Genomic DNA, 15,980 nt, shown 5'->3' with positions numbered 1-15,980 from the left:
CTGTGGAAGGTATGAATATAGGCTAGAGCAGAACCTGGCACATGGTCTTTGCTGTATTTCTTCTTGAGATGTCAGATCTAAGTATCATTATTTCCATTTTATAGATGGGGAAACTGAGGCAAAGGGAGATGTGACCTCTCCAAGGTCACACTGCAGGCAAGTGGCAGAGCTAGGAATAGAACCCAGGTTTCCTGACTCCCAGGGTATGTCTACACTGCAATCAGAGGTATGGCTGAAACATCTAGCACCACCTAAGCTTGCTTTAATCAAGCTAGTTTGAATAACAATAGTATTGAAGCCATGGCAGTAGGAGTAGCTGCATGGGTTAGCCACACAAGTATTTACCTAGGGTCCCACACAGGCTTGTGTAGTCCATGTTGCTGTGGCTTCACTGCTCTTGTTGGTTCACCGAGCCAGATCAAAGCTAGCTTGGGTATGTCTACACATGCTGCATTCTCACCCCTGATTCCAGTGTAGACATAGTGTAGTCTAGTATCCTGTCCCACGCTACTGCCTGTGGGATAATGCATTCTATTCTAGGTGTTGTTTTCCAGAGGATGTCCTTTTATTAATGTCCTTCATGTATAATTAGGGCTCTACCAAATTCTCGGTCCATTTTGGTCAATTGCACCATCAAAGCCTTTTAAAAATTGTACACTTCATGATTTCAGCTATTTAAATCTGAAATTTCATTGTATTGTAATTGTAGGGGTCCTAATCCAAAAAGGAATTGTATGCAGGGGGAGTGGCAAGGTTATTTTAGGGGGCGCTTGTGGTATTGCTACCCTTACTTCTGCACTGCTGCTGGCAGCCGTGCTGCCTTCAGAGCTGGGCGCCCCACCACCATCTGCTACTCTCCAGCTGCCCAGCTCTGAAGGCAGAGCAGAAGTTAGGATGGCAATACTGTAATGCCTCTAAAATAACCTTGCAATCCCCCTGCACTCCCTTTTGGGTCAGGACCCGCAATCTGAGAGACACTGGTCTCCCCTGTGAAATCTGTATAGTATAGGGTAAAAGCACACAAAAGACCAGATTTCATGGTCCTTGACATGTTTTTCATGGCTGTGAATTTGACAGGGCCCTACATATAATTTTGGCCTTCCTGTACAGTGCTCATGTTTTGAATGTTGTCTGTGTTGTGAAGAGCCCTCTCCTTTTATCGTAGCTATGATGGGATCCCGTTCCTGATGCACGACAGCAACTTACAGAGGACAACAAACATCCGGGAGGTCTTTCCCAGTAACTCCACTCAGAACGCTGCATTGTTTTCCTGGGATGCCCTAGAACAGCTGAATGCAGGAAAGTGGTTCCTCAAGGTAAGACTGTTCAGAGGTCTTTCTTAAAGTGCCTACTTCAAGGGATATGTGCTATGGTCCTGATCCAAACTCAGTGGGAGTCTTGGGATCAGTCCCAATAATTATGCAGAAAGCAGCAACACAGAAGTGTATTTTTGTTTACTAGTTTATGTTACTGTGGTTCTTTATCAGGCTTAGCAATGCATAGCAGAGATGGAGGAAAGATCTAAGCTATTCATGCAAGGCATAGACACAACCCCTAGGGGGCAGGAGAGGGGAGACTGTCCACCCACTTTTTATGTCCTGATGATTTACTCCTTAGTGCAGCCGCAGAATTAATCCCTTTTCAAACCCAGTCCAGCTTTTTTTAATGTGGCTGCAAGACTGATATACAGAGTCAAAGAACCGGGGTTAAAATGTAATTATGGGTTAAGGGAGAGAAGATGGAGACTTGTATATTTATACCAGCGACATATAGGAGATGAAAACTAGAGGAGGAACAAAGAAAAATGAACTCTTTTATCCCACTGAGTGCCGATGTTAGCCTAGTTCCCCCTTAGAGAAACAGGAACTGTTTGTATGCAGCTAACTCAGCCTGACTGTTATTTATTTCCTTGTGTATTCATTTATTTTTAGGACACACCATTTTCATGCATGGGCTCTCTGTCAAGTGCAGATCAAAAACTGGCAATGAATCAGTCAATTTACAAGCTAAGTCATTTCTTGAGACTTGCAGACAGTGCAAATAAACTTGTGATATTTGATCTCTACCGCCCTCCAGAGAAACATCCTTACAGGAACACCTGGATCAATATAACACTGGAAGTGATCCGTGACTCAGGGATTAACCCTCGTCTGGTATGGTGCTGTCACTCCTCCCTCTCCTCTTTGTTGTGGTTTTTAGAATCGGGTTTTGGGCCAGATCCTCATAAATCAGCATCATTCCACTGACTTCACCAACGAAAGACTTAGTTCATTACATTTTATTCACCCGCTGGTGGCTAGTTGACTCAGGGACCAGTCCAGCACAGTTATAAAAAGGCATTTCCCCAAGGCCATATTGTAACACCCTTCCCCATGCTGGATAATTCCATCTCAAATCATCCCCCTGATTTTAATGAGATTGCTCGTGGGGAAAGGTGTGAGTAGGGTACTGCAGTCAAGCCCTACGCTAGCTATACGATTTAAGAGAACTGTCGAGTCGGAATGAATGGTTTCCAATTGCTTTGAGATCCCTCAGTAAAAGGCTCAGTACCAAAGGCCAGATCCTCAGCTGGTGTAAACTGGTGTAGCTCCATTTACACTAGTTGAGGATCTGGCCCCATGATTGCAGAGTAGCATTGTGGTTGTAGCAGTGGGTCACCTTAAATGTTGCTCCTCATCTTTTCTTGATTATTTAAATTAAATTTATATTACCATTGCACCTAGGAACCCCCCAGTCAGTCTCAGGACTCCATGACGCATGTTCATGTAAAACAATCAGAAAGGGCAACCCTGGGATTTAGATTGCACCTCTCTGCCCTTCCCAAAACAATCTCGGTAGTTGGGCCAGTTCCCAGCTAGCGCAGCTCACAATGAGTGTACCTCTATGAGCTTCAGTGGAGTGACGCTGATCTGTAATTCATCCGGGGTGCAGCTCCACTGGGGGAAGCTTTCGTGTAGGTAGAGCCTTTGTGTTAAGCACTTTAATGACATGGTTATGAGCCCAGTTATCAACACATGTCGAGACTTATGGCTACAAAGTTTGTGTACACAGGGCTCTGTGCCACCCCTCCCTGTCATTTTGGGATATGAATGCCATAATGAATTAGCTAGCTGTTTACCACTGCCATCTACTGTATGGGATTAGAATGCCCTGTGTGTCGTAGGCTAATGGAGATTCTCCATGTCCTCGTGCGATAAGGGCCTGAGGATCCAGGTTCTGTCCCTGCTTTTGCCATGTGCAGTTAGGAACTGCTGTGGTGTGCAAACTTCCAAGGAGCCAAAGACATATTTCAATAGGTGGCCATCTCATCAGGCTGCTTGGGGACTAACTTCAATAGTTACCCATCTGAGCAGGCTGTGTGGGGGCGAAAGTGCATAGAGAGCTTTGGATGGAGGGTACTACAGTAGTACCAAGTATTCTGACAAATGTAGCTTCTGCTAATGATCAGTGTCGGAGGCTCCTGGGAGAGGTTAAAATCCCTGTAATGTTCCTGGCCAGATGTGCACTGCTTTACTGCAGCAAGGGGATTCGGGTTCCTTCCTGACACCTGTGGTGATCATCCTCTGAGGTACTGCATTTGATTTCCCTTATTTTAGCAGGTATAAATACAAATATTGGTCTGTAAAATTATCCAGTGCTTTTAAAGATCCAGATACAGTACCTGACTGCCTGGCCTCCTGTAGCAAGGAGTTCCACAGGCTCATTGACAGAACAGCCTAAGTCATATCTCTGTAGTATTTGGGCATGTGTTTTTATTTTAAATTTACCCACCGCCGTATCAGATCTGACCTGTGTTTGAATGTACCTGGCATGTCATTGCGTGATCCTCTCTTTCCTCATATTATGGGACTATGTAGAAGACAAAGGGCTGTTCAGGAATATCCCTGTTAATTCACTAGCTGCCATTGTTACTCACAGGTCCTGTGGCTGGACAACACTATGAGGTCCTTTGTTCAGGCTGTAGCTCCTGGGTTTCAGCACACCATGGCCAGTAAGGCCCCAGTTGATCAGCTATTGAGAGACAATGTTGTGAAGCTCAATCTAGTCTATTCTGCAATGTCCAGTGAAGATATCCGGTAGGTTGCTGTATATGCCTCATATAGGCGGCAAGACACATCAGTGGAATTGCAACAAAACTGCACATGCAATATGCCAGTTTAGTACATGTGATTATGTCTCCCTCTAGTGATTGGCATCAGTGACTATAACAGCCTGGTACTTACTCCTAACTACAGGAGTAGCTCCATGAAAGTCTCAAGCTCAGTCCCTGCATAGGCGACACAGGAGTCTTTTGTTTGGGGAGGCTACTTCCAGGAGCACTGGAAGCTTCCGAGAAGTAGGGGGCCACCAGCACCTGGACCGTGGTCCCGCCCCCTGAGTCACTCCTCCACCTTTGAGGCCCTGCCTGCGCACCACCCCTTCCCCTTCACCCCCATGGCCACATCTGCACTCTTCCCCAAGCCTCTTCCCCCGTGGCCACATCTGCATCCTGCCCAGCCTCTTCACCCGAGGCCCTGCCCCACTCTGCTTCTTCCCTCAAAGGCCCCGCCCTCGCTCCACCTCTTCCCCCACGGCCCCACCCCTGCCACTTTTAAAAATGGAGGGCTATGCCCTCCCACTTTTTTTCTTGCCTTAAGGGCAAGCGACATGGGAGAGGGGGTGGAGAGGCACAAGCGGTGGGTGGCGCCTTGGGGGAAGAAGCAGAGAGGGGGTGGGAAGAGGCGGAGCAAGGGCAGGGCCATGGGGCAGAGCCTGGGTAGGGCCGGGGGGGGGAGGAGGGACAGCACAAGCAGGGTCTCATGACGGAGGGGTGAGGTGGAGCAGGGGGGGCAGGGCCATAGGTCTGGGTGCCGGTGGCCTCCTCACTTCTAGGGAGCTTCCGGCACTCCTGGTCCAAGGGCGCAAAGGTGGCAGGCCAGTGCACCTCCAAAAAGAGGTGACCCACATCTGACATTTGCCAGCCCCTTTTATTTTGGGGAGTACGTATGTGGTCATGATAAGTCCAACTGCCACTGAAGTTGATGTCAAAGTAGGTGACTTTTTGCTGAGATCCCAGTGAATCGGTGGTAGTAATGGAAGGAGAACCTGGGAGCCTCGACTCCCTGATTTTTCCATTGATTGCAACAGGTGGTGGATCATCCCCAAAATCAGAGTGCTGAATGCGATGTAAATTGACACATAGCATTAGCAATTCAACTGCCTGGAGTCCTTTGATTTTATTTACGTGCACAGTAAAGCTCCATCCTGATTATACTAAAGTGCCTTGTTGAATCACAGCTTTGGTACCTAATAGTTGTACCTTCATTTTCAGATCCCAGATCTATTGGACTTTTCCTCCGTATTTCAGAAACTGTGCTGCAGTTGTGCTAACAGTAATGAGATTCACCATGCCGATAACATGTAAACGGGTGCCTTATTATAGAAAAGGAGAAGCTGATATATATGGCCCTACTTCATTCACGATATTGCGGAAATTGTGGAACCTGCAACATTTGGCTTCCACCACGATTTTGATTTTAATTAGCTTACTTTGCATAATCCAGTATTTTGCATATATTTCGAATACGCAGTTAGTACAGCTCTAACATTCAATGCCTGCAAAATGTAAAAGGCGAAAGTGACTGGACTCGATTTCTACAGCTGTTGTTTTAAGACTTCTGAATTTTGTATTGTACCGGTCACTTTTTTAAATGACTGTAATACAGTTGCAGCAAAATGTCTGGCTATCAAAAAAATTAGCAGGCATAACATAATACTTGAGTGTTGATATCATTCCAGCAATTTTTTTCTTAAACATATAGATCTACTCTGGCTTTTCCCAATTACTGCTATTAATAAAGGTCCATTGTTACTTTCCAGTGATTTTCCACATCTTGTCTGAAACTCAGTGGCAAATATTTGAAAGTCATCCTGTGATTCAAGCAGGGCCCTACTATAATGTATCTATAGCTCATCATCGTTGGCAGGGTTAAATAATGAATTGGCAAGTAACCACTGCCCCCTCGTGGATGATTTATAGGAGACATAACCCTCTAGAACCAGGGGTGGGGAAACTTTTTGGCCTGAGGGCCACATCGGGTTTCATAAATTGTATGGAGAGCTGGTTAGGGGAGGGAGTTGTGGCCCGGCCCCCATCTCCTATCTGTCCCTCCCCCCCCAGGGAGTCCTGCCCCATCCAACTCTCCCGTTCCCTAACGGCCCCTCTGGGACCCCTGCCCCATCTACACACCCCTGCTCCCTGTCCCCTGACTGCCCCTGGACTCCTGCCGCCCCATCCAACCCGTCCTCCCATTCCTGACAGCCTCCCTCCCCCCCGGGACTTCTGCCCCATCCAACCACCCCTTCTCCCTATCCGCTGATCGCCCCTGGAACCCCTGCCCCATCCAACGCCTCTTCTCATTCCTGACAGCCCTCTCCGGGACCCCTGCCCCATCCAACCACCCCTTCTCCCTGTTCCCTGACTGCCCCCGCCGCCCCATCCAACCTCCCCTCCTTCCTGACTGCCCCCCCCCAGAACCCCTGCACCTATTCAACCTCCAGTTTCCCCGCTGACCACCATCCACCCCCCCCGACCACCACCCCCAACTCCCCGGCCCTCTATCCAACCCCCCTGCTCCCTGCCCCCTTACCACACTGCCTGGAGCACCAGTGGCTGGCAGCGCTACAGCCGTGTCGCCTGGCTGGAGCTGGGCCACACTGCCGCTGCCACCGCCACGCAGCTCAGAGCACTGGGTCAGGCCAGGCTCTACCCCAGGAGCTCACAGCTCTGCTGCCCCAAAGCGTCGTGCTGGCGGTGCAGTGAGCTGAGGCTGGGTGGGATGGGGGACAGCAGGGGATGGGGCCGGGGGCTAACCTCCCGGGGCAGCAGCTCAGGGGCTGGGCAGGACGGTCTCGTGGGCCATGGTTTACCCACCTCTGCTCTAGAACTGTACTACCACAGCTACAAGTTTACAGTACTTTGAAAATGTAAAATCTCAGAGGAACGGGCTCACATTTCATTTTCTAGAATGGTTCTGTCTCGTGACAAACTCAGCTCTGCTGTTCTGCTTTCTCTCTGTGGCTGGAATTTCTGCTTTTCCCAAACAGCAGGAGCACTTCACTTGGCAAAAAACCAGCAGTTTAATGCTTTGAGTTAGAAAAGGTTGACGCACCTTCCAACAATGCTTGTGCCAAAATTTCAAGCAGAGTTACCAACAGTTTAGTGTTCCACTGTATCGAGTTAAATTGTACAACAAATATTGACACCGACAATAGGACTATTTAGAACATTTGCTTTAACAATCTAAAAAGAATGGTCATATTTTGGTAAGGTTCCATTTAGGAATGATTTACAAAGGGTTAGTAAATGATGAACAGAGGTTATGAGCATGTTGCAAACATGAGAACCAGGTGTTATAGATGGTTATAAGGCCATCAGTAGAAGGTATTACAGATGGGTGTAAACGGAACTTATAAGCAACCCGTTAGACTCTATAACAATTTATTGACTATTGATTAAAACAGCTAATCAGTAACTCTTTATAAAGTGAACCTTAATACAAAAGCATGACTGAAAGAACCCTGTTTTTACATTGTTATTCAAATGTGACTGTCCCCAGAGGATCAAACGTTCCAGTTTGGCCAATCATAACTGACACCTGTCTTTTCATATAATCAGCTGGTTGGCTAATCTTGGCCCTGTCCACTCCGATGCTCTCGAACTCCCAAGGCAATCCCCCTCAATGGACTCTTAGCACTCCACTGAGATGACCCAAAGGGAGGCCATTTGCCCTTAAAGTTGCTTTTTGGTTGAGGCAAACACGTCTTTGTATTTTAAAGAAAATACGCTCAGGCCAACATCACCACCAACCTGTACGTGATCAGTGAGCCATGGCTCTTCTCTCTGGCCTGGTGCGTTGGAGTGCACTCTGTGACCACCAATGCCGTACACTTCCTGAAGGACATCAACCGACCTCTCTTCCTCATGGTAAGGGGAAAAACCAGCCCTGCTCTCTGCGAGTGAGGGACCCAAAAGACTATCTGGGGGCTGATGGTCATGTGTGCCTTTTAGTATATGGAGAGATATGTATCTCATGGAGCTGGAAGGGACCTTGAAAGGTTATGCAGTCCAATCACCTGCCTTCACAGCAGGACCAAGTACTGTCCCTGACAGATTTTTTGCTACAGATCCCTAAATGGCCCCCTCAAGGATTGAGCTCACAACCCTGGGTTTAGCAGGCTAATGCTCAAACCACTGAGCTATCCCTCTTCCTTTGTGGGACAAGTTCATCCCTGCAGTGGGGCAGAGTGGGCGGGGAGACCCCTGCAACCAGACACAAGCTAGGGCAACGTCCTCAGTGACACCAGCCTTGTTCTCTCCCCATTCCTCTGAACTTGGAACACCTCTGTCCCTGGGAGTGCTATGGTGGCAGTGCATAGGCCCCCCTGCCCCAGTATTCCCTGAGGGAAGGGGTGAGCAATTAGCCCTTTCCCTGCCATCTCTTTGGACCAGCCACGTTGGCACTAAGGGGCACTGAAGCACTGATGGTTCAGACCCAATGGCCACATTCTGGCTATTAATAGAAATAAAATGGAACGTACCCACTGGCAAAACATCCCTGGCGTGGCTGAAAAATGCAGCTGAGCTGAGGCCTGCTAGAGCTGGGAGATTCAGGCCTTGAGAAGAGAGGAAAGAAACCAATTTTAGAGAGCCCCTGCAGAGCTGGGGCTCCACCCACCTAAGGAGAGATCCTCCTGCCTGCTGAGGGAGGTCTTCTGTCTAGAAGCCCCGTGACCCCGCTGGTGGTCTAGGCTATGTGTCACCTCTTGCAGCACCCTAGCTTCTTGCTCATGCATGATCTGGAGGCAGAGGCCCAAGATAAAGGAGCACACCTTACTTTGGTGGGAGAAGCTTGTGTTTTCCTCCAGCCACTCCAAGAAGCTGGTCCGACAGACCCATGGATCTCACCTTATTTATCTAGACCCCTCTGAATACCCTGCTGGGTGAAGGGGTCTTCTGTGCTGTTGGTCCCATCCATACCCTGCCCACCCAAAGATTCCTACGTTTCACACATAGCCACAGGGCTGCTTTCAAGCTCACACATTGGATATAATCCCAGATAGGCCAAACCTGCAAAGTGTAGACCCAAATCGTGACTTTCCCAATGGTCAGAGGCCTTCAGATTTAGGGATTTGGTTCAACCTGTTGTAGGGATATGGACAAAGTTCTCATCTGGAGCTTCCTGGGATTCATATCCAGGGATTTGGAGTGGGCCTGTTGCAGTGTTCCCCAAACATTTCAGGGTCACGTCCCTCCTTTACCTCAATCTGTGCCTCCCCCTGTCCCCCTCCCCGCCCCCAAGCTGGGGCTGAGAGTGGGGCCACATCTCACAGGGCAGGGGAGGGGAATGCGGACAGGGGTAAGGGGACCTAGGGTGGGGCTGGGGCTGGGAGCGAGGCCTGGAACGAATCTGCTGCCAGGCCCAAGGCTGGGTATGGAGCCATGCTGAGGCTGGGGACAGAGCCAGGCATGGGGCTGGGAGTCTGGGCCATGGCCTGGGCCCTTTCACCCCCCCCAAATGTTCCTCTGTGCCCCCCTAGGGGACTATTGAGTAGTCAGCAGGCCAGGATTTAGGCAGCATCTGAATGGTGACATTGCAGTTGTATTTCATCTTGGAGCTGGACAGCCAGAGAACTACAGACTCTGTGTTAGGGTGACCAGATGTCCCGATTTTATAGGGACAGTCCTGATTTTTGGGTCTTTTTCTTATATAGGCCCCTGTGACTCTCTCCATCTCCATCCTGATTTTTCACACTTGCTATCTGGTCACCCTAGACTCTGTGTCCAGTTACCTCACTGAAGGATATTCATTCCAATTGAGTCTAGGCTCCTCTCTGCTGCCAGGGACACAGCAGACCCCATCTCTGGGTACCATGATGAGCTCTAGGCCATCTAGACAGGAGGCAACACCAAGCGAGGTGGCTGCTCCTTTCAAATGTCAGCAAACTCTAAACATCAGCAGGAAGGTGTCATACAAGGGGCAGTCAGGTTAATCATCCAAACTGCATACAAAAATCAGATGTTTGCCAGTATTACTTAGACTAAACTCTTGCTGCTGGACACGTTCTCTGTTGTTCTCTTCCAGACCCCAAAGGAGTACAGAATAATGTGGCTTCTCACAGATGTAGTTGCAGCCCTGCTCATCTCATTCATATTTGCTCTGCATTGGTAAATATCCTGCTGCTAAAATCTCTGCGGACATTGAAGGCCGCAAACCTCTTAGGGATAGGTCAAACCTGATGATACAAAGGGCCTGTCTACACTGCAAAGTTAAGTTGATACCAGGCAGTTTACATTGACCTAACTATGAGGACTACACACTACCATGTCCCCCTGCCCCCCTTGCTTTAACTTGCCTGCTCCGCTGACCTAATAAAACCATCTTGACAAGAGACGTTACGCTTAGGGTGACATATTTATAGCGACGCAGTGTCAGGGATGCATCTGAGGAAGTGGGTATTCACCCGCGAAAGCTCATGTTCCAAAACGTCTGTTAGTCTATAAGGTGCCACAGGATTCTTTGTTGCTTTTACAGAGCCAGACTAACACGGCTACCCCTCTAATACATGAGTGTCAGTGTAAACACTGTGTTGCTTACGTCGGCCTCCAGAGGGATCCCACAATGCCCACCATGACCTCTCTGGTCACTGGTTTGAACTCCGCTGCCCTGGACCCAGGTGAACACCCCTCCTCTGTTAACATCCTGGGAAGTTTTGAAATTGCTCTTCCTGTTTGCGCCAGTGCAGATCCAGTGCTCTTCCTGTTTGCGCCATAGAGCAGCTGCCAAGCTGAGCACGCCGGCTCCCCACAGCAAAGGCGCTCCTGCCTGGAGTGCACAGGTGGTGGTGGATCTCCTGGGTCTGCGGCGAGAGGAGGTTGTGCAGGCAGGGCTCCACTCCAGCCTCAGGAACTTGCTTGGGAGCATGGAGGTGAAGGACTATGGCATAGCGGCAGGCATAGCAAGGCAAGGGAGGTGAATAGTTGCTCTGGTGCGGCTCCACAGGCATGCAGCTTTTACCAGGAGGGGACTGGCATCAGGGTGGTATATGGGCGGGAGGCTGGTGGGGAGAGCAGTCAGGGTGGGGGTCTGGGAGCATAGCCGCAGGCTGTGAGAAAAGACAGCATGATTTTAAGGAAGAATGAAAAGAAACAGAATTAAAACTTTCTCTGGATAAGTGAAAACCAATACCATTGGCACTCACCTTTTCACAGAGATGTAAACTGTGCAGGATCAAGTTACGGATGGAGGGTGGGAAATTGATACAGTTTTTGGATACCCACTGTAGATTATTCATTAGAGATTTACTTCTCCTGAGGAAGGTTTTTGTGTTAAAACAAAACCTAGTTTTCAAGACACCTCCATGTATCTTCTAGAGCCGCAGCAGTACCATAGGCACTCCACCCTTGCGGGAGAGTAAACACAACGACAGCCGCGCACACACCCAGCTGTGAGAACCTCATGGGTGTATGTGCTTGTGACTTCCCAGTTCCTTCCCCTTTAAAGATACTTTCCCCTGCATGTATGACGGTTCCCTCAGCATTACACAGGGGTATGTTTGCATGGGTGTGGAATAAAAATCTACTTATGGAAACACAATTTATTTTTATTATTCTCCATTACCGACAATAGTATAGGTGCATGTGCATTGCAAGGGTCATAGCCCGGTGCAAACAAACAATGCCAGGCTCAGCACACTACAGCCACACACACTACTTTGGCTCTGTGTTAAAGATCAAGGTCTCCCTCAGAAGAATAGCTCCCCTGCTCCCCAGCTTCTCTTAGAGCTTTGTGTTCGTAATGCGCAGCTCAATACTGAAGAGCAGTGCAGGATCCATGCTTTCTGACAGAGATGACTGGCTCACAGGTTACCAGAGCAGTTGAAACACAGTTGGAAACCTATAAGGATGCCCAAGGAATGATGGGATTGAGAAACCTGCATCATGTGATGCTGAACTTGCCCCCATGAGGCATTGCAAACCCTTCCCAAAGCATCCTATGGCCAGTTGCACAGTGGGAGAGCGACCCATAGTGCACTGCTCTGTGTCAATGCAAGAACTGCTACTGTGGATGTGCTCTGCCGACACAAGAAGCATAGTGTGTCCATGCAACAGTGGCTTAGTTACAGCAGTGACTGTATGTCACCATAATGCAACTTAACTTTGTAGTGTAAACATAGCTTAATTCTGCCTGGTTGCCATGGAGGGGTGTGAACTAGCTGAACTGTCCAATCCAAACAGGCCTTTAATTAGCAGTATCTCCCCCTTTTCACCCAATAGCCTGGCTTTACCCTTCACAATTCTTAACCCAGATCTTCCTTTTCCTGCCAATGCCAAACTACTTGGCCCCTTCATGGGGACCATGTGCCTCCCACCACTTTGGTGAGTGAATGGCTCCTGTCTCACCTCCATCCCCCATCCCGGCCTCCAGCTCTTCCTCCTTGCCCCCTACCCCTTGCTTGTCTGCTGTCCAGCTCAGCCTGTCACATTGCTCTGAATGTCAATTGTAAGCTCTGCAGGGCAGAGGCTGCACTTTTTCTCATTTCCTGGGACACCTCACACACTTCCAGGTGTTCAGCTGACAGCAGTAATGACTAGATCTCACTGCAGCTGGCAGCTGGAGGGACCTACACAGCCCTGCTAACATTCAGGTGACAGCTGGCATTTAACAGCCCGGAACAGTCTTGGACTTAGGCTTCTAAGTCACCTAAGCACTTTTGAAAAATGTGACTGTATTTGTATCACGTTAGCACCGCAGTGGGCTCAGTGTGCCAGCTGCCTGACCCAGTCTTTGAGCCCATTGCTTCATTGCTGGTTTAACTCTTTTCAGGTGGAGAGAGAAGGGCTTCTCCTGTTGTTCAGATGACAGCGGCGTAGTGCTCGAGAATGGTACATACAACAAATTCCGAACCGGTGAGTCCTGCACTTGTGGGGGTTGTGGCTCCAGCACTCTGTACCAAGTCCAGCACGGAAACGGGAGTGGGGCTTGTCTAGATGAAAGATTAGTGTGGGGCCAGCTGGGGTGTAAATCTACAGCGCCCTAGCCTGCCGCATGCTGTCTGTCCCATGTGCTCTGCTGCCACTCACTAAACGCTCCCATTGCCCTCCTCCAGTTTCAAAGCAGAGCAGATCAAAGCACACTAGGGACTGTTGTGAGTGGGATGGTGCACAGCAGGCCAGTACGCTGTGGATTTAGTGCCCCACAAACTGGGGGTATAATTGTTCTCTAGACAAGCCCTTACTCTCTTCGTTCACTTACACCTTAACACTGGGCATGCCCATGGTTACAAAGCACAACAGTCTATGGCAACGGCTCAAACAGCAATGAGTCCCCAGAACCAGATGGTGTTCACCCAGGAGGTCCGAAGGAACTCGAATATGCAATTGCAGAATTACTAACTGTAATCTATCATTTAAATCAACTTCAGTACCAAATGACTGGAGGATAGCTAATGTGACGTCAAGTTTTAAGAAGGGCTCCAGGGGTGATCCCAGCAATTACAGGCCGGTAAACCTAACGTCAGTACCAGGCAAATTGGTCGAAGCTATAGTAAAGAACAAAATTGTCAGACACATAGATGAACATAATTTTTGGGGGAAGAATCAACATGATTTTGTAAAGGGAAATCATGCCTCACCAATCCACTAGAATTCTTTGAGGGGGTGAACAAGCATGTGGACAAGGGGGATCCAGTGGATACAGTGTACTCTAGATTTTCAGAAAGCCTTTGACAAGGTCATTCACCAAAGGCTCTTAAGGGGGAGGAATAGCTCAGTGGTTTGAGCATTAGCATGCTAAACCTAGGGTTATGAGTTCAATCCCTAAGGGGGCCACTTAGGGATCTAGAGCAAAAATGAGTGCTTGGTCCTGCTAGTGCAGGCAGGGGGCTAGACTTGATGACCTTTCAAGGTCACTTCCAGTTCTAGGAGATTAGTATGTCTCCTATTATTATAAGCAAAGTAAACTACCATAGGATGAGGGAAAGTTCTCTCATGGATTGGTAAGTGGTTAAAAGATAGGAAACAAAGGGTAGGAATAAATGGTCAGTTTTCAGAATAGAGAGAGGTAAATAGTGGTGTCCCCCAGGGGTCTGTACTGGGACCAGTCCTATTCAACATATTCATAAATGATCTGGAACAAGGGGTAAATAGTGAGGTGGCAAAATTTGCAAATGCAATGGGGTTGGTGGCTCAATGAGAACAGAGTTCAGGCGGTACAGTCATGTTGGACTTAAGTATTCTATATAAAGCAATCAGTGATAATGCAACATTAAGGCCAGGACTTTCAATGCATAGGAGTCAGGAAATGGGAAAAGTTTTGGTTAGCTCATCCACACTGCACCTACTATACTCTACTAGTTACAGGTACATCTAATACTATACACCAAAAAGCACTTGATTCAAAGCTCATTTACACCAATTTTATTGCACTGTAACTCCTGTGATTTTGATGGCGTTACATCAGTGAAAACCTGATGTTAACTGAGAGCCGGCGCAGGCCGAGTGCATGCAATGTGGCTGTGCTCACATTACAGCTCGGTGAAACGTTCACAGCTTAGCTGAATGCCCCAGACTGCCAGGAGCTTGGGATGGGAGTTGCTGGGCGTTGTAAGGTTGCAGCCAAACCAGCAAACTTTTGACACCTCAAACTAGCAAGGTTTTTTGCAGCCTCATTTGTCTTTCAAGCCCTGAAATGAAAACAAAATCATGCGGCCTTGAAAACCTGGGTACAACTTACTGACTAAAATAATCCCCTGGGACACGCAGAAGAAAACATTGAGTTGTTTTCAATTCCCACTGCTGATTGACCTGGGACCGGTAAACGAGTCACCCACCCATGTCCGTGGATGGTTTCTGTGGTTCAACAAGTCTCCTCTTTTCAGAGCTCAATGATCTGCCGACTGTTGTGGCCTGAGAGAGCCAGGCCAGCGGTGTGGTGCTGAGGTCCAACTTGTCATCTGGAGAACAGCCCACCTCAGACAGGAGAGGAGCTATGGCACCATACAGACACTGAACTGGGACCAAGCTGGAGAAGCCAGGTGCTGCTGTGCTGTTAGCTGAGCTGGCTCAGTAAGGAGGCCTGTTGGTCAGGGCACTGCTTGTACATGACTGTGGCAGTGGAATTCGGTTGAGCCTGAAGGGCCTTTTAATTCTGTGATTTCATGCAGAGGGCAGCTAGTCTCTGGGACTCAGCTTGATGGCTGTGAAGTGCCCCTCCCTTCAGAAATGCCTAAGATTCCTTCCATAGGCCTCTCCCCAGTGGGAGGCTCCAGGGCCTGTTTGGGAAGGTGGCTGGATGGGCAAGCAGCTGTAGCGGCCGGCTGTCGACAGATATGAGGAAGGACCCTTCCAGCGGAACTGAGTCTGTCTCTGCGATCGCTGGCCTTTAACACTGGGAGTCACCTGGAACGCATCCTTTAATCAGTGGATTTAAAGCTGCTGTTGGTTTAAGTATTTTTGTATGGAAGAAATAAAACCCACCTGCAGAGAGAATATCGGTTGGGCTCAGTGAGTTCACAGGGAAGGGAGGGTGGGGGGACGACAGTATGTCGAAAAGGGCAAGTCTTGCCCCTTTCTCAGCAGTGAGGAAGGCCTGGAGCCAAGGGCACCACAGGAGAGCTGGGGGGAGAACCTTGCTCCTTACATAAGGAACACTGTGACTGGGTGGTGGAATAACGGGCCTGACCCAAAGTCCATTGGAGTCAATGGGACACTTTGATCTCACCAGGCTGGGGCTCTGGCTCAGCCCCAGCCACAACACCTGGCTCCACTAGCCCGTCCCTGCTGCAGAGCTAGAAGCCAGGAGTGCTGGGGTACCAGCACTGGCTGGGAAAGGCTCTGCTGCCACTTTGCCGCGCACACATTCCCCTTACTCAGCCCAGGGAGAGAGAGCAGCAGAGACTGCAAACCTACAGCCAGCAGCCAGACACCCCGTTACATGTAA

General features: G+C 49.0%; 1 protein-coding gene across 4 annotated transcripts in view; it reads left to right on the top strand.

The window, feature by feature from the left end:
• Window positions 1–15,458, top strand: part of GDPD4 (glycerophosphodiester phosphodiesterase domain containing 4) — an 84,841-nt gene extending 69,383 nt beyond the window's left edge. For 3 of the 4 annotated variants that reach the window (XM_030557931.1, XM_030557941.1, XM_030557950.1), the window contains 7 exons: window positions 1,166–1,316; window positions 1,932–2,153; window positions 3,919–4,076; window positions 7,819–7,966; window positions 10,125–10,207; window positions 12,867–12,949; window positions 14,920–15,458. In XM_030557931.1, the coding sequence (XP_030413791.1) occupies window positions 1,166–1,316; window positions 1,932–2,153; window positions 3,919–4,076; window positions 7,819–7,966; window positions 10,125–10,207; window positions 12,867–12,949; window positions 14,920–14,951 (877 nt within the window). In that variant the 3' untranslated portion in view covers window positions 14,952–15,458. Of the gene's footprint in view, window positions 1–1,165; window positions 1,317–1,931; window positions 2,154–3,918; window positions 4,077–5,311; window positions 5,812–7,818; window positions 7,967–10,124; window positions 10,208–12,866; window positions 12,950–14,919 lie in introns of those variants that run through there. The other variant, XM_030557959.1, reaches the window with a different exon arrangement.
• The last annotated feature ends 522 nt before the right edge of the window (window positions 15,459–15,980 follow it).

The sequence above is a fragment of the Gopherus evgoodei genome, chromosome 1 (assembly GCF_007399415.2).
Source record: "Gopherus evgoodei ecotype Sinaloan lineage chromosome 1, rGopEvg1_v1.p, whole genome shotgun sequence".
NCBI classification, from domain to species: domain Eukaryota; kingdom Metazoa; phylum Chordata; order Testudines; family Testudinidae; genus Gopherus; species Gopherus evgoodei.
The sequence above is the reverse complement of the archived record's forward strand: the minus strand, read 5'-3'. Positions and strand labels throughout refer to the sequence as shown.